Source organism: Electrona antarctica (assembly GCF_951216825.1).
Source record: "Electrona antarctica genome assembly, chromosome: 3".
Classification (NCBI taxonomy): domain Eukaryota; kingdom Metazoa; phylum Chordata; class Actinopteri; order Myctophiformes; family Myctophidae; genus Electrona; species Electrona antarctica.
In genome coordinates this window covers 50,582,067-50,605,745 of record NC_136808.1, presented here as the reverse complement: position 1 = coordinate 50,605,745, position 23,679 = coordinate 50,582,067, and the positions used below count along the sequence as shown (strand labels likewise).

Genomic DNA, 23,679 nt, shown 5'->3' with positions numbered 1-23,679 from the left:
TACAACTGGCTTTGTTAGTTTACGTGTCTGTCCGTACCAAAACAAATTAGCATGGTTGCTATGGTCACCCAGTTCACACGGGTGTGATTTCAGCTTTGTTAGTTTACGTGTCTGTTCGTACCAAAAAATTAGCATGGTTGCTATGGTCACCCAGTTCACACGGGTGTGATTTCATTACGTCAGACATTACGTCAGACCACAGCTGATCAGTCTATATAATACCTTACACCACTCATTTCACTTGTGTGATTTTTAGTTATAGATCCTCAAATGAGGATCTAGATTTGCTGCGAGGGCCATATATGCAACATGGGGCAGCACAGTGGTTCGTTTAGCCTGTGTGTGTGAGATTACAAAGATAATCCTCGCAGCTCAGGTTATCCTCGCAGACTCGTATCTGTGTGTTTGCCACTCTTGTAATTAGGTAGGAAACACCCAGAGTATGACCAGTTGTTTTTCTCCTCTCCTCTCCTCTCCTCTCCTCTCCTCTCCTCTCCTCTCCTCTCCTCTCCTCTCCTCTCCTCTCCTCTCCTCTCCTCTCCTCCCCTCCCCCCCTGGTTGACCTACAGTGTTCATGGTACAGTAGAGTGCTTGATGGTTGACCTACAGTGTTCATGGTACAGTAGAGTGCTTGATGGTTGACCTACAGTGTTCATGGTACAGTAGAGTGCTTGATGGTTGACCTACAGTGTTCATGGTACAGTAGAGTGCTTGATGGTTGACCTACAGTGTTCATGGTACAGTAGAGTGCTTGATGGTTGACCTACAGTGTTCATGGTACAGTAGAGTGCTTGATGGTTGACCTACAGTGTTCATGGTACAGTAGAGTGCTTGATGGTTGACCTACAGTGTTCATGGTACAGTAGAGTGCTTGATGGTTGACCTACAGTGTTCATGGTACAGTAGAGTGCTTGATGGTTGACCTACAGTGTTCATGGTATACAGTAGAGTGCTTGATGGTTGACCTACAGTGTTCATGGTACAGTAGAGTGTTTGATGGTTGACCTACAGTGTTCATGGTACAGTAGAGTGCTTGATGGTTGACCTACAGTGTTCATGGTACAGTAGAGTGCTTGATGGTTGACCTACAGTGTTCATGGTACAGTAGAGTGCTTGATGGTTGACCTACAGCAGGGGTGCCCAGACCTTTTTGACTTGAGAGCTACTTTCAAAATGACCAGCTCAACACGATCTACCCACCGAAAAAAGTATTATCCCATTGCTGAAAATAGTTTAAAAATGTACCTGAGGGGGCTTTGGAATAGCGGCGCTGGCGTTACATAATATGACAAATACACTTGGAATGGGAAATAAAGGGGGTTGATGCAATTGTTTTTGGCGCAAATTATTCCATTGTAGGTTAACAAGCAATTATTTTTATCAATCAAGTCACCTTAATTCAAGTGTCAGATGCCAAATTATTATTTTATTTAAATTATATATGTTTTAAGGACATGTCATGTGATCTACCTGCACAGCCTTTGTGATCTACTGGTAGATCACAATCTACCTTTTGGGCACCCCTGACCTACAGTGTTCATGGTACAGTAGAGTGCTTGATGGTTGACCTACAGTGTTCATGGTATACAGTAGAGTGTATTACTACTGTACGTCAGCAGCTGATCTACTTACTGACAGACACACATACTGACTTGGTCAATGCTTTATCCATTCACTCCATTCATAGAATGTTCTTACCATGTAAACAAATGGTGAACCGTTATTGTGCTGTAATCCCCCCCCCCCCCCCCTATGCATTATCACACAGTGTTATACAACATCCCTTAGACATGCATCACTGATGCAGCATCAGGTGTGTATGTAAATGGTAAATGGTAAATGGTGCATTTATATAGCGCCTTTATCCAAGGCGCTTTACATAGATTGTGCATTACATTCACCCATTCACACACACACTCATACACCGATTGCGGCGGAAGCCATGCAAGGTACCAACCAGCACATCGGGAGCAATTTGGGGTTCAGTGTCTTGCCCAAGGACACTTCGACATGTAGACAGGAGGAGCCGGGATTCGAACCGCCGACCCATGGATCATTGGATGACCTGCTCTACCTCCTGAGCCACAGCCGCCCTATGTCTGTACTATCTTCTGCAGCACTGACATTATTGTCTATTCTATACATTATACTTGATACTTATACTTGAAATCATGCACAAGAGATGGTGACTCAATACCTGCTGCTTTATATTGCTATTTTTTTTCTCTTTAACCATGCACATGAAAGGTGATTTTATACCTGCTGCTATTGGATGTGATTTGTATACCCGACTCTGTTTTTCATTTATTTATCATTTGTCACTTTAACCATGCACATGAAACAGATTTTATACACCTGTTGCTATTTTCTGGATATGTTTTCCACCTGTGTTTCTTCTGTAGTGCCATTTAACCATTGCTACTTTTCTTTGTCATGTACCTTCTGTATATTGGACTGATTTGACTTCCTATTATTTGATCTGTTCTGAGTTTTGTGTTCCGTTTTCTCTTTATCACTTCCTATAAGTAAGTAAGTAGCCTTGCCGAGCCATGAGGCCCATAGGGCAGGAGCCTATCTCCTGTTTCTGTAGCGTGAGGCAGCTTGATGTACAAGTACACCCCCTGGACATGACGCTAGTATGTCGCAGGGACTTACCCCCAATCCAACCCTTGACTCAATTCCTATGCTAACCCTTAAATGCAATGTTGAGAGCTTACACAAAACATAATTTAACCTTATTTATCCCTGTAATCGTGCATGTGGTACGACAATAAAATGTATTCTGATTCTGATATGATGTTTTTAAATAACCACTAGATGGCATATCTGCATTGGTCAAATGTTAAATGACACTAGTTATGTTATAGTAAGTGAGCCCCATATAATTAATTTCTTGATGGGATTGTGCAGCAGGTTTTTCCATTATTGAGACATTTCCAGAGTCTGAAAATATAATTTGAGAAATACAATCTATAAAAGTCCAAACATTGGATGACAATACAGTGCTAAGTTGTTCCATTGTACAATAACTTGTTCCACAGTGCCATTAAACATTATGACCAATAGTTACTGTAGGAAGGTATAGCTATATATATTTTAACTATTTTGAGAGAAATAGGGCAATTCACAGCTTTACATGTTATTTGCATGAACTTTGATGCATTTGATGATGGGTTTGTGGGGAGTTTAAGGTTTATTGTTAAAGACACAAGAGTATGTTGGGAATGAGAACAAAACGGCCTAGTCAGTGGTAACTGACTGAACCCTACTGAACCCTGACCCAACTGAACTAACCCTAACCCTACTGAACCCTAACCCAACTGAACTAACCCTAACCCTAAGGCCTAGTCAGTGGTAACTGACTGAACCCTATACTGAACCCTGACCCAACTGAACTAACCCTAACCCTACTGAACCCTAGCCCAACTGAACTAACCCTAACCCTAAGGCCTAGTCAGTGGTAACTGACTGAACCCTACTGAACCCTAACCCAACTGAACTAACCCTAACTGCCCTAGTCACTGACTGAACCCTACTGAACCCTAACCCAACTGAACTAACCCTAACCCTAACTGCCCTAGTCACTGGTAACTGACTGAACCCTAACCCAACTGAACTAACCCTAACTGCCCTAGTCAGTGGTAACTGACTGAACCCTACTGAACCCTAACCCAACTGAACTAACCCTAACCCTAAGGCCTAGTCACTGGTAACTGACTGAACCCTACTGAACCCTAACCCAACTGAACTAACCCTAACCCTATAAGGCCTAGTCAGTGGTAACTGACTGAACCCTACTGAACCCTAACCCAACTGAACTAACCCTAACCCTACTGAACCCTAACCCAACTGAACTAACCCTAACCCTAAGGCCTAGTCACTGGTAACTGACTGAACCCTACTGAACCCTAACCCAACTGAACTAACCCTAACCCTAAGGCCTAGTCAGTGGTAACTGACTGAACCCTACTGAACCCTAACCCAACTGAACTAACCATAACCCTAGGCCTAGTCAGTGGTAACCTGCATATAATAATATAATTTGGCAGTTTTGATCAACACCAATAACAATCAGTCAAGTCAAATTCTTAAGTTTTCTTTCCTCCAACAACATTAAATGTGGTAGAAATTTACATTTTGAATTAAATATAAAATAATTATACCTTTCTCTTTCTTTCTTTCTTTCTTTCTTGCAGGGACTAGTTCCTATACTATAATATAATATCATGGCTGAAAAGCAGGGATTTCACTGAATGGATACCTCCAGGCTTTTCTCACCCCCCCTAGTGGCGAGAAATAAAACTTCTGGGAACTCGGATACCTCCAGGGCAGGCTAACCAGTCACAGTGTAGGCCACAGCAAATCACAGCCCCAAAATGTGCTGTTTTTACCCATCAGGTCTCACTAGATGGCAATATAGTCCATATAATAGACAGTATAATACATCGTTGTTCCAATCTCTCCCCTCATACAGTAACTGTATGAATAATCAATAAAGGAATAAACTGTGTGAATAATTTGCTGTTATAATACTCTAGACATAGGTAATAGAGCATGCACATCCACTCTAGCCCAGGTGCTGTTATAATACTCTAGACATAGATAATAGAGCATGCACATCCACTCTAGCCCAGGTGCTGTTATAATACTCTAGACATAGGTAATAGAGCATGCACATCCACTCTAGCCCAGGTGCTGTTATAATACTCTAGACATGGGTAATAGAGCATGCACATCCACTCTAGCCCAGGTGCTGTTATAATACTCTAGACATAGGTAATAGAGCATGCTCATCCACTCTAGCCCAGGTGCTGTTATAATACTCTAGACATAGGTAATAGAGCACGCACATCCACTCTAGCCCAGGTGCTGTTATAATACTCTAGACATAGGTAATAGGGCACGCACATCCACTCTAGCCCAGGTGCTGGGCAAATGGAGAAAGAAATAGAGTCCGCAACAATGGTAAGGGAAAACTCAGCTCCACGTTTTCAACGTTTCGATCACTGGGATCTTCTTCATTCCTGAAGAAGATAATAGTTATAGTGTCTATAATACTATAGACACGGCCCATCCCTGATTATTAAAGTGGCTAATTTATGTGTGCTCAAAGGGCTGTATTTCTTAAAGGAGGGATATGATGGATCCACTATGCCAGGGCAGGGTTTTCAAACATTTTCATGTCAAAAACATTATTATGCATTTGTTGGCGGACCCCCATAAGAACATATAGAGAGTATGCGCATGCTTAAAGTGAATGGCCCATCGAGTGGCAAATCGAGTGGCAAAGCAACATGCCAAGTGAGTTTAACATTGTTTAATGTCGTTTAATGCAATCAGATAGGACTTTTCTGTGTGGATGTATGGGCTGTTGAGGCCAGAAAGTAGTTTTTTGCCACTCAGTAGGCATTCCTGCATAACTTCCTGGTTTGGTGATGATGTCACGCGCATACCCTCTATTGTGCCAGCTACCCTATTGAAGATGTGTTGTTGAAATGTTTCAGAATATCTCAAAATGTGTCAGATTTTCTTTTAAAATAGCTGACAACAACAACGCACCGCGATGTGACACATTGTGAGCTCGTAGATCAGCTTGTAGAGATTAACTGGGACCCCCTCAAGGACCCCTGGGGGTCCTCGGACCCCACTTTGAGAACTTCTGCACTATATGCAGGCTGCTTTTTTGGTTCACCGTTATTCATTGATAGCAAGTTATGATGAAGAGTTATGAAGTTATATGTGAGCGCTGCATCAAAGAGACACTGATAATAACAGCTTGATATGAGCTAGTATTTGCAACTAAATTGAAGGATTTCATGGTATTGCTTGCAAGTGACTCGGCCTACTTTAAGCTGATATGTGTGCACCCTCCTGAATGTGCTCCATCTCTACTGTATATTTCAACATGTACTTTTTTACCTTGATTATTCCTTTTCTTCTGTGAGTTATGATGTTGTGTTGTAACGATGTTAATAGCTGTAATATGCCAATGTATGTCCGTCTCTTGTAAAAGAGATTGTAATCTAATGGGACTTTCCTGGTAAAATAAGCGTTACATATCAAACAAACAACGGCGGATGGCATGAATAAAATAGACCAAAAAGTTACCATCTTTATTATTTATGTGTTTGGCCCAATAATGTCTTCTTACTATCCAGGAATGTCAACTGTTGTCTGGTCGCTGGGGTCAGCCTGATTTCAGACATTAGAATCAGTGCTTTACTGGGTCAGTTTTTATGATGAGCTCTGTGTGCCTCTAGGAATGTGAGACAGGAACCCCCCGCACATCATCCTCATGTGCGAACCACCGATTGAGAGTACAGAGAGCTAAACCCTATCCTGCCGTGGTTCTAAGATTGCACTGTGGTGTGGTACGAGCCAAACAAATACCGCTATGCGCTGAACCAAGCAGGAATGCGCCTGGCACCCTATCTGCCCTTAGGGGGCATCACAAGACGTCAAGACGACAGTGGAGATGAGAGGAGGGATGGTTCTAATGAGACCAAAGTCGTAAGACAAAGTATAAGATTATACACCTAACGGGTCTACCTGTACGGTTTCACTTTACCAGAACCAGGGACAAAAGAGGTATGGACAAGGTTCAGCTTTTGTATGCAAAATGTTTATTGTATGACAAAAATGTTTATTGTATGACAATGTGTATTGCCTTGACACAAATAAAATAGACCACATTTACAAATATATTATATAACATACCTATAAAACAGATATCATATTACCACAGTTTGCAAAAGAATAGTAGAAATTACAAATAACTACAATGCCCTTATATATTTCTTCCTGTACAAAAATAGTTCTATCTGCATAAGCATTTTAATGTAACCTCTATATAATATTTAAATAAAGAAATTCCACATATTTTAACATATATACAAATATATATATACATACGCATATACAAATACACACTTGTAATAAAAAAACATACAAATATAGATTGCACATGTGTTTATACAAACAATAACATTTTCAAGTATATTTCAATCCATTGTGGACTGGCACATCTCACAGAATCTAAGGCATTTTCCCTTATACAGTGTCCAAAACAACATGATTTAGACTGAAGCTTCATATAGCTCTGGAGTATTATATCTCCTCTATTTGGCATTTTGATTAAGATTTCCTGATGATTTATTTGACTTTAAGTCCAAAAGGAAAAGTGCAGTATCGATGGTTTGATGGAATATATGGTAGTACAATCCTTTAGAGGATAGAACTTATCAAAGTCCCAGCCTTGAGGAAGAGGTGTGTTAAGTCCCAGTTTGTTAGAAGAGAGTTCCCCCCTCTTTCGCCCAGTGGGGGTCTCCACTGTGCCAAGTATTAGCAGTGTTCCTTTCCCCCTGCCAAGCCATTAGAGCAGCATCTGTTCATTCTGTTGCTTCATGCTGTGCCATCCAGTGTCTGTAGACCAGCTGTAGTTGTTTGCACACTAAACATCACTGAGCCACATAGTCCAGCTTCCAGAGATACGGTGCAGCTAATCTTTCTCTGACTCAGTCCTCATGCCTGGACGAAATGTGCTGGAGAACACTTGGCAGGAGTCTGAGGCATTCGGAGAATCTTAGAACAGAGCAGCGACAACACTCGGTCGGAGCTTCTCCCACCCTTTTGTTCCTATCGCCTCTTGCAAAGTCCCGCTCATGTCTGTCTGAGGAGAGCTTCCAGCTTGTGGATCCGTGAGTCCATGCTCCTCCACACAGGCCTCAGCCTGCCCTGCTCTAGCCTCAGTGTGACTTTGCGCACTGGAAGAGAACGACGTCTCCGGCCGTATCCCTGTGGGCTGATCTTGTCAATAGGGGCACTTCCAATCTTGAGCTTGTTGTTGAGCTGGTGGAGGCGATGTGCCAAGTCGTGCACGGTGCAGGTGCCCAGGGAACAGCCCGGCCTTCTTGACTGGTTGACTGAGTTTTTTGTAGATCTCTTGGTTCGAACACTGATATCAGTGCTGGAAGACAAAAAGAAGGAAAGACATTAGGAACATGAATCCATGTGATGTGTTCCTGAGAGTGTAAACCATACAAACGTTGTTGTATGTTCAAATTAAAAGACATTTACAAGCTCACAAAACATTGCAATGGGTTGTAAGCTTGTAAATATGCTACTCTCACTTAGTGCGACATGCCGAGAATAGGGACGCTAGAGTTCATGTGGTTGAATGAACTCAGACAAAAAATAAATACAGTCCATGCTTGACTTGACCACTTTCATTTACCTTCAGCTTAAGGCATGTTGAAAGCAAAGTTTAAATTATAATTTCTATAAAGAGTTGTCAGGTGTGGGCTTTTACCTGGAATGGGGAATCAGGGAATCCTTGACATCTTCTGGTCTGACGAATTGAGCATTCTCTGCAGACACTCTGTTAAGACCCCATCTCAATCTGCTCTGCATCCACATGCTCAGCCTGCATGGAGAGAAGCGGGAAGGACATTAGTTCAGAGCAGATCAACATAGCATACTGTTACAGTTATGGTTCACTGTGTGCAATGAGGTTTCATTAAATCATTCAACAAATGAATGAAGTCTCTTCAAATACTGTAGCTCACCTTCTTTTCAACTGGGGGCTCATTTCAAGTTCCACACAATGTGCTACTGTGGTCAGCAGACAGCAATAGAGCACAGACTGGAGGATCAATTTCATTTTGATTCTGTGGAGAGAGTAGAAAAAAAGAACGGTTGGTTAGTTATTTACTTATAATATATTATATTTTAATATCTAACCCTTTTTAACTGCCTACTGTTATTACATGCATGTAAGCCTAAGTTGATGCCCATACCAGTCAAACTGGCTCAAGCTTGCACAAGAGTCCAAAAGCCAAGTTATATACACTTATCATTCATTTATTTAAAAAGTCAAACTGAGGTCAGATTTGCTCGGTTAAGTAAACTTACAACTATGCTTCAGGCCCCTGGCCAGACTAGCAGAAAGGACACTCTCTACCAACGAGTCAGCTCAATATAACCTAGGTAAAGGCAATGCAATATGAATTCAGTAGTCTGGAAATGGGATTATGGGAGAGTTGATGAACTAATTTGACACTAAGATTTATACAATATTGTATACTATACTAGATATTTCTATACTGTAGCCTACATCTCACTTCTGCAGTCTTGACACACACATACACACACATGGTGCTGTACAGTCAGTAAGAGCTGAACTCCTTATATAACAAGGGAGATAACCTGTCCTTGCCCATACACTTGAGCCCTGACCTCAAAACTGCGAGGATAAAGCCATCACCTGGGGGAACACAACAAACAGCAAGAATATCTTCAAATGAAAAGTTCACATACCTAGAATCCTTTGATAATTCACGTGAATGAGAAAGCTCCTGGCGTGGCGTTGCGCTATGAGAGAATACTCCACAGGTTTCTTGAAATTGGTTGCTGGTGCTGTAAGGCAGCTGTGACACTCTGCTAATAGCCTCTACACACCAGACGGGAGCTTTTATACAAGAGGTAGGAGGGGCTCATTGACTGACACATACACTCTCATCCTGTTCCTCCACCCCATTCAGATGGTTACTATTGTGTGTTGTTGCCTCTGCTAACAAAAGAAAATGCTACAGAATAAAAATATCAAAAGTATACTGACCAGTTTTAAATGTATACAGTAAATTAATCAAAATGACACTTGAATGTACTTAAAATATCACGTTTGCCTGTTGTTTTTCCCTATTTTCTGTGCCAGAAGTTGAACATAACATTCGACAGCACCTTGTAGTTGAGATTAACCCATTTTGATTTCTATTACTATCTATAGGCTAATAAGACAACTCCCCTCTCTGCAGTCTATTTATGAGCAAGCTACACTAAAACAGGCTAAAAAAAGTGTAAGTGATGTTACCCATGTTTTAAATGGCAAGTTTGTACTTCTGCCCTCTGGGAGAAGATACAAAGAACCAAAGTAGAAGTACATCAGATTAAAAAAATCGTTTGTACCAGCATCAACTAAGATGTTGAACGAGGCTCTGAAACAGCAGTAACTGTGTGAGGCTAGATTATCCACATCATGTGTGCAATGGTGTAATGTTGTGTCTCCCTCTGTAATGTATTTTTGTTTGTCATTGATGTTTTATGTGTGGCTGTAGGCTAGCTGGGGTGAAAGCCCAAGACAAATGTCCCTTGTGGACAATAAAGTTTACCTTGACCTTGACCTGGAATATTTATTGGAAAAAAACAACGTTAATCAAAATCAGCAAGTCCAGTCCTGTCATATACTGTACGTATATAAGGACAGCGCTTTTTCGTGACGGCTTCATTACTCAAGCCTTTGTGGAAAGGAGTATTATTTTAAAGTAGAACATAACTAGAAATCAAATTATCACAAAACATATATCAAAGACTGATATGTACACATTTTGTATGTATTAATTGAACATTAAATCAGTATATTTTGGTATACTGTAAGGTGTATATAATGTATGCAATGTCTCCACATCTATCCACCTTGTATTGCAAGGTAAAGGCAGATAATAAACTATGGTGGTAGTCTGGTAGATCAGCATGAGATACTGTACATTATGTGGCCAAACATAAAGTTAATTATAGCCTACAGTATGTCCTGGTATGCCTAAGGGTTGACTTTATATATTTATTTATGTAATCAAGACAAATATTTGACCTCAATCCAATCATTCCATTAATGTGAGGGATATATATAATTATTAAAATAATAATAATATTAATAAATCAAGATAATTACTTATTTTACCCCAGAATAGGGGCTTGAACAATAACCCTTGAAGTAGCAATAATATTGGCTTAAGCATTTCTTTCATACTTTTCTACTAATAATTAATTAAGAGTTCACTTCAAGGCTCAGGAATGCATACACAGGAAGCTCCTAGGTGATGATGGGTCAACGGAGCCATTCAGTCTGCCTCTGTGACTGAGAGGATATCTCTCACCCGCTTTATTTGACTTCATCCCAAATTTCATACCATGAGTCAATTTACAAGGCTTCGCGTCCAAATGTGTGTATATACGTAAAGGCTGAAGCCAATACAGATGGAGTCATGCTTCAACACGTCTCACACTGCACTGCAGCCTACTGGCAATTGTGTGCATGCTCAAAACAATGTGGATGTCAGTGGGGGTCATGAGGCAGATGTTGATTACAAGCCCTCGGGGGCAAATATGCACACAAGATGCCATCGGGATTAACACATCATGGGGATAACAACTTTTTGTTTGCCACAGTCATGTACGGGTCATCCAAGCATTCTGACCCAAAGTGTATTACCCAGAGCGTATCGGGTGTATGTCTGGGGTTGGGAATGTACACTGCAAAAAATAAAAATCCTCAGTGTTAATGTGTGCAAATGGAATCAAAATGTACCCGTAAGCATCCATTTGGTTCCATTTGTACACTTTCCGAGTCACACTGAGGATGTTACTGTGTAAGCTTTTGAGATGTGTATGATGAGTTGGTCTACTTAAAAATGCATGCATATGTTTTGCCATTGTACTTTCATATTTTTGCCTTTATGTTTTAATATAAACATTTTTTTTTTTTTAACGGTAAGGCTTTTTTTATTCATCAAAACTGAAATGCATTTTTTTAGCACTATATTTAAAATGTTGAAAATCAAACATTTAACATCGGAATGGCACCTATGGCACTATAATTCATACAGTACTATAAATCTTTCTTTTGTCCCAAGGGACTCTGATTAGAAACATCCAGAATGTATTTATATCATAAGTAACCTCTGTGCTCAAATGATGTCATGTTGAGACATAAATATATAAAAATGTGAAACACATGTGCCATAAACAGCAAATATTTTGTAAGCATTTTGTAATGATAATTGCCTCTGGCAGACGAGTAATCCCTGTACTCTCAGCTGAGAACAAGGGATTGTGCAATTCGTGACAACAGAAAACTGCTGTTGCTCTTTGGCTCCTTATATAGAAATCATCCGCTTGCCCCCATGAGAGGCATATCAACAGGATGACTGACACACGCTGGCTCAGTCACAGCTATGGTATGTGTACAGGTAACATAGGGTTCACAGACACTCACTCACCCAAACACATCAAGACATGATAATGTCCCATGGGACTGAGTGATATGGACAAAATAATATATGACAATATTTTGATAACATACCGGGATATCGATACTGTGACTATACATTTTATTTTTTTTCAACAATATCTACAAGCTCATTTCTCAAGGGTGATGCGGCTGAACTGGCTATTTTAACTATTTGAGAACATTTTTCAATGTATTTTAAATATAGGTCTCAACAAGTGAAACCACGAAACACTCATATCCATATCAGGATATTACAATACCCAAAATCTCAGGCGTTATCTATAGTCTCATCATGGTCATCTCATATCATGATAGGATATTGATATTCCATCCTACTGGCCAGCCCTAATCATTTCTCATTTTGCTGGGTGGGGAAAACATCTGCAAATGTCATGTCATGTTTAAATTTAAAGAAATTGCATATCTTGTGTAGTATAGCCTAATAATAATAATAATAATAATAATAATAATAATAATAATAATAATGCATTCCAGCAGTGTATTCTTCGGTTAACTGCCACAAAAAGTATTGTAATTAATTATTAATAATTAAGTATGATATACATACAGACAGTAGATTTCAGAGAGTGACCATGGTCTTGTGTTTGTAAAGTGGACGCCGGGGCCCACGCCCATGGATGTCGCTGGCTCCTGCACGCAGGCGCACTCACACTGCTCCTGTCAAACATGGCTGTGCTTTTGAAGAAAGAAAAATGCTGAATTGTGTTGGTAAATCTCGGGAAAAACTGCAAATATGGCTAGATTGGCTGATTATTTCGTTGTCGTGGGATATGATCAGGAAAAATCTGGTAAGTTTCTTGGCGCAACGTACGCTCACGACTTCCAGTTTCTGAGCTCCAATGATGAGATTTATCCAGGCCGTTCAGTTGGGATGGTGTTGTCATATTTTAGCTCGACTAGCCTAGCCACAAAGCTACGATGGGAGATTACATTACAAACACTTTGTTCAACTGAATATCACCCTATGCGTGCTGTCTGATCAAGCACATACCTGATCACAAACGCCTTAGTTTACTTGTTTGTTTTGATAATTCCATCGGGTTCATTTGAAACTTCCATGGATTCAATCAGAATCTGTCACATCCTGTTGATTGTATCCCTGTCAAGTTTTCCCTCTGTTGCCTGGTTGTCGGGATGTGGTTTCATAACGACTTGAAGTTCTCTTTTACAAGGAGAGCATGAACATTGCATCTCTGCATTCTGTTCCTTTAATTACGTCAACAATCTTTAATCATATCTGCGTTCATCTAACTTCTTTTCTGATCAAGCATTAGTAGTCCGCGCGTTTCATGATCCCATTCATGCTTATTCTATTTTTTTGAAGTTCCGAGCATAGCATACCGCCGGGAGTCTGGCTTTTGTTAACTGACCTGCTGTTTGTTACTGTTCTATTTTTACAAACTGTAGGCGTATATGTGTCATCGATCTGTTGGATTATATTTGTTTTTGCCGGGGACAGTCAGTGTTGAACTTTTAGACGATGGGCGTATACCGCGGCGAGAAAGGCAGTCCTTGTGGTTAACCAGACCCTGCATGTGTTCTGATGCCTGCAGCCTTTCCACTTGTTCCTCCAGGATCTGAAACTCCTGGCTGACACTCTGCTCTGCTAGAGCAAACAACACTGGCTATAAGCAAGACTGGCATCTAGAGTTGCAATACCATTGGCATATACTGTAGATCAGTGGTTCCTAGCCCTGAAACATGACTGCCATGATAATCATCATGATTATCATGGCAGTCATGTTTCAGGGCTAAGTGGTTCCCAAACTTTTTCACGTCAAGGACCCCCAAATTGACACTAATGAGCCCGCAGACCCCCATTTGAAAAATATATGCCATATACCCCCATAAGAGAAGATTTTGACGGCTCTAGCGGTGATTCTCATCCTGTTTAATTTCAAGGACCCCCAGTTTGACATGCATTAGTCTACGGATCCCCATTTAATGGCATGTCTATCTCTGGGACCCCCAATTTATATTGTAAAATCAATGATAATTTAACTCTGAGAGTGTACAAATCCATTTGGTTCCATTTGTACACTCTCTGAGTTACAGACCCATAAGGGTCCATTTGGTTCCAAATTATCATTTGGTTCATTTGGTTCCAAATTATCATACCCATAGCTGGGTCCCCCCTGGAACTCCCTCAAGTACCCCTGGGGGTCCCCGAACCCCACTTTGGGAACCACTGCTGTAGATTGCAAAACCAACCCTTGACAGCCCATTCATAGAAACCGAAAAGTGATATCTGATTGTATTAAACTCACCAATATTGCAGCTGTACGAAAAAGCTGGTTATCTCTTTGTATCTGTCTTTGTTTAATACAAATCCACCATAGATACATTATTATGATAAACTACTTTCTGTCAATACATTCTGTGCACTGAGGGTGTTCTTTATAGTCGTTAATGCACGCCTGCGGTGCCGTAGAAACTAGTTCCGAAAGGTATCGCAGAAGTGCATTAATGAGTGTAATATTGCAATTATACAACAGTTACCATTAAAACTAAGAATATATATATATTTCTTTAATGACCGATGTAGTCACTATGACCACAAATGTCCCAATAAACTAGTTAGCCTAGCCACCAAGTTTAAGGAACGTCTAGAAGCTGTTTCAACCAATCAGATTGCTTCCTCGAAACGACCTGTTGTATAATGCAGCAAAAATGAGTGCTTCCAAACACACACTTAGATAAATCACCTGTATCCGGGATTTATTGACAGAAAGTATGTCATCATAACATGTCTACGGTGGATTTTCATGAAACACAAACTTGGCAAACACAGCTGATGTTAGTTGATTACAATACAGAACTACTCCGTATTTAATCTCATTCAAGATGACATCCAGACAGGGTATTACTCATTTTAAACTTAGTCAGCACGCTAAAATATGTATCATTATAGGTTAGAAATAAGCCTCAAGCTTTGCTTCCCGTCTCTCTGTGACAAATAAACTCAACACACGCATCACACATGTAGCAAAGCTACGTCCCATACCCTGGAGGGATGCGACGTTCTGAAAAACACACAGCTTTCTGTTTCAGAGTGAAACTACAAAATAAAATGCCCGTATCTTTCATTTCCCTACGTCTTTAATACAATCTGAGAGATACAACTACTTTGGTTTCAATGAATGGGCTGTCGAGGGTTGGTATTAGAACTCTACCATGAGCATCAATGAATGGGCTGTCAAGGGTTGGTATTAGAACTCTACCATGGGCTGTCAAGGGTTGGTATTAGAACTCTACCATGAGCATCAAGGTTGTTATGCTTGCTTCAAATCTAGCTTCAGCCGTTATGGGAAGAGAGTGCACCTGACAGTTTTGTAAAAATGTCTTACACAGTAATACATTTGCTGTTCCAGCTTTCAGGGGGTTGCACTGGCATTTAGTTGTTGTGATAGTGGGAAACTTGCACATCATTTGTTGTAATTGATTCATAACCAAGGTAGGTGAGCTGTGAGCGTAAAAGTTGAGTTAAAAAAAAAGCCTTGGAAATAGGATTATGTAGCCAGCTATTCAGATAATGATCTATCTAGGTTAGTAAACATCCCTGGCCCCATGCAGCAACTTTCCAGGGCATGTGTCGGAGGGAGAGCAGACCTGATTGATTGGAGTCACCATTAGGTTTAAATTGTTACACAATAGGTAAACAATAAATGACTCGAGTCATTATATATCAGCTTGCATTCCATTCTCTTTCATACTTTACCTTAGTGGGGCTTTCTGTAGTCGCGTTTGCAGTCTCTAGTTATTGTGCGGTGGGGGAGTGGAGAGCGGGCTTGGTGTCCCATTGGCTGTGGGGCTAGTGTCCCATTGGCCGTGTAGGGCTAGTGTCCCATTGGCTTAGAGGCCAGCCAATCATGAAAATCTCGCCACTACATTGCTACTACTAGACCACGTGACTAGACTAGAAAGTCTGATCATCAGCTCTGTGCATCCCAGCACCAGCTGACAGCTGACAAAATGTTCCTGGCTTCACCTGACTACTACTGTACTGTACTCTACTACTATGATGAATGTAGTGAGCTAGCAAGAACCGAATCTTCCATGTCACATTCTGGTTCTATTATTTACAATGCTGTGATCGTTTGATGTTTCCTCCATGTGTTACCCATTAAATCAGCGAGTGTGCTCTCATGCAGGTCTACGCACTGTTTAGCTGCGCTCAACTGTTATGCTAAATTTAGTTAGCCTAAAGAATTCTGAGGCATCATGGCGGCGGGTTCCAGTTTCATCAAAGTGGTGTCGGATGGTTTGACTTTATGGCCGTTCAGCTAGCATTCCGTAGCCGTAGGCCACGTCGCTACCCGTTCGTATAACCAGCAGCGCTCGCTATCTTTAGTTTCATAAAAGTAGTGTGGGATGGTTTGACTTCATGACGTTCAGCTAGCATCCCATGGCTGAGAGGTCGGCTAGAGGCAAAAAGTGGCTGGTTGCAAGAGACGAGGCAGCCAATGAGAATGATGGCTTGCTAGTACGGGCACTACGAGGCAGCCAATACGGCAGCCAATGATAATGATGGCTTGCTAGTACGGGCACTACAAGGCAGCCAATACGGCAGCCAATGAGAATGATAGCTTGCTAGTACGGGCACTACGAGGTAGACAATACGGCAGCCAATGAGAATGATAGCTTGCTAGTACGGGCACTACGGCAGCCAATGAGAATGATAGCTTGCTAGTACGGGCACTACGAGGCAGACAATACGGCAGCCAATGAGAATGTTGGCTTGCTAGTACGGGCACTACGAGGCAGCCAATACGGCAGCCAATGAGAATGATGGCTTGCTAGTACGGGCACTACAAGGCAGCCAATACGGCAGCCAATGAGAATGATAGCTTGCTAGTACGGGCACTACGAGGCAGACAATACGGCAGCCAATGAGAATGATAGCTTGCTAGTACGGGCACTACGGCAGCCAATGAGAGAGATAGCTTGCTAGTTCAGAAAGGCAAAACAATCGTTCATAAACCAGCTCCGCTGTCTTCACACAGCAGCTGTTAAAAAAAATGAAGTTGTAAAATGATTGAGAAAACACGTCTGCCTTGATTTGACTCTTCATAGCGACCTGGATTCAAACCCATGTCTCCCGCATGCAGCATGGGAAACAAAACATCTACTGCTTGCTCAAAGGTGAATCTAGGTGTAGTGGCTGATGACCTAAAGGTGAATCTAGGTGTAGTGGCTGATGACCTAAAGGTGAATCTAGGTGTAGTGGCTGATGACCTAAAGGTGAATCTAGGTGTAGTGGCTGATGACCTAAAGGTGAATCTAGGTGTAGTGGCTGGTGACCTAAAGGTGAATCTAGGTGTAGTGGCTGATGACCTAAAGGTGAATCTAGGTGTAGTGGCTGGTGACCTAAAGGTGAATCTAGGTGTAGTGGCTGATGACCTAAAGGTGAATCTAGGTGTAGTGGCTGGTGACCTAAAGGTGAATCTAGGTGTAGTGGCTGGTGACCAAAGGTGAATCTAGGTGTAGTGGCTGATGACCTAAAGGTGAATCTAGGTGTAGTGGCTGGTGACCTAAAGGTGAATCTAGGTGTAGTGGCTGATGACCTAAAGGTGAATCTAGGTGTAGTGGCTGGTGACCTAAAGGTGAATCTAGGTGTAGTGGCTGGTGACCAAAGGTGAATCTAGGTGTAGTGGCTGGTGACCTAAAGGTGAATCTAGGTGTAGTGGCTGGTGACCAAAGGTGAATCTAGGTGTAGTGGCTGATGACCTAAAGGTGAATCTAGGTGTAGTGGCTGATGACCAAAGGTGAATCTAGGTGTAGTGGCTGATGACCAAAGGTGAATCTAGGAGTAGTGGCTGATGACCAAAGGTGAATCTAGGTGTAGTGGCTGATGACCAAAGGTGAATCTAGGAGTAGTGGCTGATGACCAAAGGTGAATCTAGGTGTAGTGGCTGATGACCTAAAGGTGAATCTAGGTGTAGTGGCTGATGACCAAAGGTGAATCTAGGTGTAGTGGCTGATGACCTAAAGGTGAATCTAGGTGTAGTGGCTGATGACCAAAGGTGAATCTAGGTGTAGTGGCTGATGACCTAAAGGTGAATCTAGGTGTAGTGGCTGATGACCAAAGGTGAATCTAGGTGTAGTGGCTGATGACCAAAGGTGAATCTAGGTGTAGTGGCTGATGACCAAAGGTGAATCTAGGTGTAGTGGCTGATGACCAAAGGTGAATCTAGGTGTAGTGGCTGATGACCTAAAGGTGAATCTAGGTGTAGTGGCTGATGACCAAAGGTGAATCTAGGTGTAGTGGCTGATGACCTAAAGGTGAATCTAGGTGTAGTGGCTGATGACCAAAGGTGAATCTAGGTGTAGTGGCTGATGACCAAAGGTGAATCTAGGTGTAGTGGCTGATGACCAAAGGTGAATCTAGGTGTAGTGGCTGATGACCAAAGGTGAATCTAGGTGTAGTGGCTGATGACCAAAGGTGAATCTAGGTGTAGTGGCTGATGACCTAAAGGTGAATCTAGGTGTAGTGGCTGATGACCAAAGGTGAATCTAGGTGTAGTGGCTGATGACCTAAAGGTGAATCTAGGTGTAGTGGCTGATGACCAAAGGTGAATCTAGGTGTAGTGGCTGATGACCAAAGGTGAATCTAGGTGTAGTGGCTGATGACCAAAGGTGAATCTAGGTGTAGTGGCTGATGACCAAAGGTGAATCTAGGTGTAGTGGCTGATGACCTAAAGGTGAATCTAGGTGTAGTGGCTGATGACCAAAGGTGAATCTAGGTGTAGTGGCTGATGACCTAAAGGTGAATCTAGGTGTAGTGGCTGATGACCAAAGGTGAATCTAGGTGTAGTGGCTGATGACCAAAGGTGAATCTAGGTGTAGTGGCTGATGACCAAAGGTGAATCTAGGAGTAGTGGCTGATGACCAAAGGTGAATCTAGGTGTAGTGGCTGATGACCAAAGGTGAATCTAGGTGTAGTGGCTGATGACCAAAGGTGAATCTAGGAGTAGTGGCTGATGACCAAAGGTGAATCTAGGTGTAGTGGCTGATGACCAAAGGTGAATCTAGGTGTAGTGGCTGATGACCAAAGGTGAATCTAGGTGTAGTGGCTGATGACCAAAGGTGAATCTAGGTGTAGTGGCTGATGACCAAAGGTGAATCTAGGTGTAGTGGCTGATGACCAAAGGTGAATCTAGGTGTAGTGGCTGATGACCAAAGGTGAATCTAGGTGTAGTGGCTGATGACCAAAAGTAAATATCTCCCCTGCTCAAGGGTGAATTCCCCTTTAGGCTAGCTCTGGTCCATAGCCTTAAAGACTTCTCCTTAAGCTACCATAGATAGGCTAGACTCTAGAGGGTAAGATGAAGGCTTTCCACAAGGGAGACCCGGGTCGAATATTGCCCTGCCCTAGGTGAATCTCCTCTGGCCAATGGAGACCTTGGGCTTCAGGCATGCAGGGATATCCTAGTCTGCTACAGTTGCAGGAGTTAAATTAAAGTTATATTTACTGTTAAATCAGTTAAAGGCAACAAAAAATGCCAACCTGGCCATTGGTGCAATTTCCAATAGGCTGTCTAGACAGCAGATGTGTTTTCATCCACCTTGCCTGTTAAGTCAAACCAGAGTTCACTGAAAAGGTCATAACCAGGCACCCTGCACTGTCTGCTACAGCTTTTCGATTTGCCTGACCCAATTCTCATTGCTAGATTACTATCATGGCTGGACCACTGTTGAAGTGCATTAAAAAGGTGATCTGAAAAATATCTATTAAGTATATATATATATTACTATGCATTATGCAATCGGTAAATTAGACCTACACAGGTGACTGAACTGAACCAGTGTTCATTAATTTCACGTTATTTGTTCTTTCAGTAGCTCTTTTCTTGCTGTGCATGTACTGTTTTATGCTGACTGCAACATAATCTCACCGCTTTTGTTGCTGTGTGACTAATATTTTAGCTAAAAGGAAAGGGTAAAGCAACTATATTATTCAGGGTGACAAAACCGACATAAATGGCCGATCCGTCAAATCATTGTGCTGTCAGTTTGTCAGACGATCTTGATAAACATCGATGGTGAGGCTTTCTTCATAATCATGAGCAGCAGCAGGCGGGAGAACTACAGAGAACTACAGCACTAGAAATTCCACTGTAGTTTGTTTCCTGAGGGACTGATGTCATCCCCAAGCCTTAAAATGATTTCTGTGATTTAAGACTGGAATGCAAAACCTTGGAATGCAAAGTCTTGAATAAGCAGTGCGTATTTTTTTCCTTTGCAGTGACATATCATTTCTCATTGGCAAGGGGCTCTGGCTTGATGCTGTACTATAAATTGTAAATTGCTTAGTGAAGAGGAATTTACCCAACTGTACCCCCATCTGAAACAGTTTATTGGCTGGATAGCATTTCGCTGTATACACGATCTTGACTTTGTGTGACTATGGCCTGGATTTTAAATTCCGGACTGGGCCCAGGAAATGGCTTATGTAACGTTGAATCTAACCAACGAGATAAAAAAATTAAACACAGCGTTCCAAATGAACAAGAGTAAAATGTTTCCATGTGCAGATTCCTGATGACTGTGTGATGTTGCTGTCTGTATTTTATATTAGCCATTCTTCACTTGGAATTAGAGCACGCAGCAGTTTGATCTCGGGTGTTCTTTTGTTCATCAGCTTCATGTAATTAATTTTGCACGATTATTAATTAACATTGCCGCGTTTTACTTTTAATATGATTGAACAAAGTAATTTATTTTTAAAGATGATATTTTATTAAATGTGCCAATAGTGATTCTTTGAATCAATGCTTTTTTTTTTTTTTTTTTTAACTTTATTTTTTACATTTCTTCACATGACAATACACATGTATGCAAGAAAACACAAAACACACAAACATATACAACCCCCCCCCCCCTCCCCCTCCCCCCCTAGGCTAAAAAACAAAAACAAAAACAAAGTGGTGGGACAAAGCAGCGGACAATCATAGATCAAAAAGAGTCAAGACAGCGACATAGTCGGACACAGTCCGGATTACAGTTCACTGAAATGAAAAGTCCTCAACAAACTCCACAAAGGCACTCCAAGCCAGGACAAAGTTTGTTTGGGCTCTGTCCACTCTATACCTGAGCTTCTCCAGAGGCAGGAATGATAGAACTTCTTTTAGCCATTGTTGAAAGGAAGGTGCCTTATCCGACTTCCAATTAAGGAGGATTAGTCTACGGGCTAATAGGGATGCAAATGCCAAAGCATTTGCTTGTGGAGATGTGAGTGTACAGTTTGGGGGAACTATGCCAAAAATGGCGGTGTGGAAAGAAGGTGTCACCACTGGAATCAATGCTTTTTTAAATACTCTAGTAACTTTGTGAATTGACTTTCTTTGTGACATCTTGTGCCTTGTGGGCGTACCTGCTTGGAACACACATGCACACACAGGAAATTGCTTAAAAAAGGCAGAACAACAACTTCCATGTCTTTCAACAAGAGTTTCATGTTTTATTGTCAGCTGCTTTTGTTTATCCATCTTACAGTATCCTGATGGTGTTTATGTGGTGGTCTATGATTTACTTCATGAAATAGCTAGTTTGGCATAAAATGTGTTTTTTGAAGCTGGTGCTGATCTTTATGAATTGAGGTTGAGCTTCCTAGCCTTGAGTTGTGTTTTGACCTCTAGGCTCTTTCTCAGTGAAGTGGGGATGCGTGCATATATATAATATTCTAATCTGTTGCGGACAGCAGTATGATCAAAACAACATATACAAATAAGTAACTAGCTCTCCAGTATGGGTCAGTTAACATGCATATATAAAATATCATACTTTTATTTTACATGGTTTTATGACTTAAAAATAACTAAAAGGAATACATTATTGGTGGTGCTACTAATTGAAGTGCATTGAGTCATTGCATTATTGTTGCTGTTGAAGGAGTCGCATTAGCTTGTAGCCTTGTGTCCGTACACCATAGAAGAACTACATTAGCTTGTAGCCTTGTGTCCGTACACCATAAGAACTACATTAGCTTGTAGCCTTGTGTCCGTACACCATAAGAACTACATTAGCTTGTAGCCTTGTGTCCGTACACCATAGAAGAACTACATTAGCTTGTAGCCTTGTGTCCGTACACCATAAGAACTACATTAGCTTGTAGCCTTGTGTCCGTACACCATAAGAACTACATTAGCTTGTAGCCTTGTGTCCGTACACCATAAGAACTACATTAGCTTGTAGCCTTGTGTCCGTACACCATAAGAACTACATTAGCTTGTAGCCTTGTGTCCGTACACCATAGAAGAACTACATTAGCTTGTAGCCTTGTGTCCGTACACCATAGAAGAACCAGTGACTGACTCAGCTTTTGATTGGCTGAAACAGGGATATGGCTTTGTCAGCTTGGACAACGCATGAGTCAGTGTTTGCTGTGTCTGTGTCTGTGCCTGTGTCTGTGCCAAACCCTAAACGGAATCCCTGCACTGGCAGGTATCCTCCTGCTGATACAAATAGCGGATACGAGCATTCGTTTTCAGCTGAATGGTAAATGGACTACATTTACAGTATTAGCTGTAAATGTAGGTTGTGGTAAATGTGGTTTATTTATGTATTTCACATTAACCCATTCAGTCAAACATTCTCACACAGACGATGGAGGAAACCATGCAAGGCACCAACCTGCTCATCGGGAGCGATCAGGGGTTCAGTGTCTTGCTCAAGGACACTTTGATTATATAGGTGAATGCATGCGTGTTCATGACCATTGATACCGATCAGTTATTTGCTGTATTCCGGCACAGGCTGAATATATATATATATATGTTACAGTGAAATCGAGAAACCAGTGGAATTGAGAAAAACGGAACGGGGGGCACCCGTTTTTCCAGCACGGTCATGGCCGGGTCCCTTTGAGGCCGGGCCCCGCTCTGAGGTAGACTGAACCGCCTCCCTGGCCGCCGGTGAAACGCGTCGTCGGGGCCCGGGTCGGCGCCTGCCGGCCGTCGGCGCGTCCCGGCCGGGCAGCCCATCGGCCTCCCGTTAGCCGTCGAATGGCCGCATGCTAACCATGCTTGCCGCAATGGAGCCCCAGAAACTTTATAATAATGATTAATTGCACACCACCCATAGCTACTGGTGAGCTTTTTTTCTGCAACAAATTTTCAATTAAGGAAATAATATGGTTGTGATTGTGATGTCTCAATTTTAAATGGTATTTCTTTTCCCCTGGAAATATTGATTCCATTTTCCTGAAGTCCTGAAGTGTTGTCGGGTGTTGGTTTCATGAATGATACAGTCATCAAAATGTGGTGTTTGTTGTGTTATTTATCCCATTTTGACCTGAGATCAGATTCTAAAAATGTCTTCTAAACCCTGACAGTTTTATGAAAAAGCTATGTTTCTATGTCAGTCGTTCTTTGATTTTTCAAAAATAGCAGAACTACAAATTCATAGTGCGGCACTCGGTGCCGCGCTATGAGCTTGTAGATCTGCTATTTCTCAATAGCTAAAGCACAACATAATGCTAACACCAAAAGGGGTTCCCGCCCAAAATGGGTTATAGTGCTATAGCAGTGTCATCCAAAAATTATCGATTAAAAAACTGGTGGTTGCTTGCACCACTCGGCTCTGGTGACAGGCCA

At 41.7% G+C, this 23,679-nt stretch overlaps 2 protein-coding genes across 2 annotated transcripts in view; one reads left to right on the top strand and one right to left on the bottom strand.

Moving 5' to 3' along the window:
* Positions 1–6,606: 6,606 nt before the first annotated feature.
* Positions 6,607–9,549, bottom strand: adma (adrenomedullin a). The gene is made up of 4 exons (XM_079497157.1): positions 9,316–9,549; positions 8,565–8,666; positions 8,309–8,422; positions 6,607–7,966 (listed from the first exon to the last, which is right to left on the bottom strand). The coding sequence occupies exons 2-4, from the start codon at positions 8,657–8,659 to the stop codon at positions 7,660–7,662; spliced, it is 516 nt and encodes a 171-aa protein (XP_079353283.1). The 5' UTR covers positions 8,660–8,666; positions 9,316–9,549; the 3' UTR covers positions 6,607–7,659.
* A 3,143-nt stretch (positions 9,550–12,692) lies between these two features.
* Positions 12,693–23,679, top strand: part of sbf2 (SET binding factor 2) — a 185,299-nt gene continuing 174,312 nt past the window's right edge. The window contains 1 exon segment of the mRNA XM_079496397.1: positions 12,693–12,873. Within this exon segment, the coding sequence (XP_079352523.1) occupies positions 12,819–12,873 (55 nt within the window). The 5' untranslated portion in view covers positions 12,693–12,818.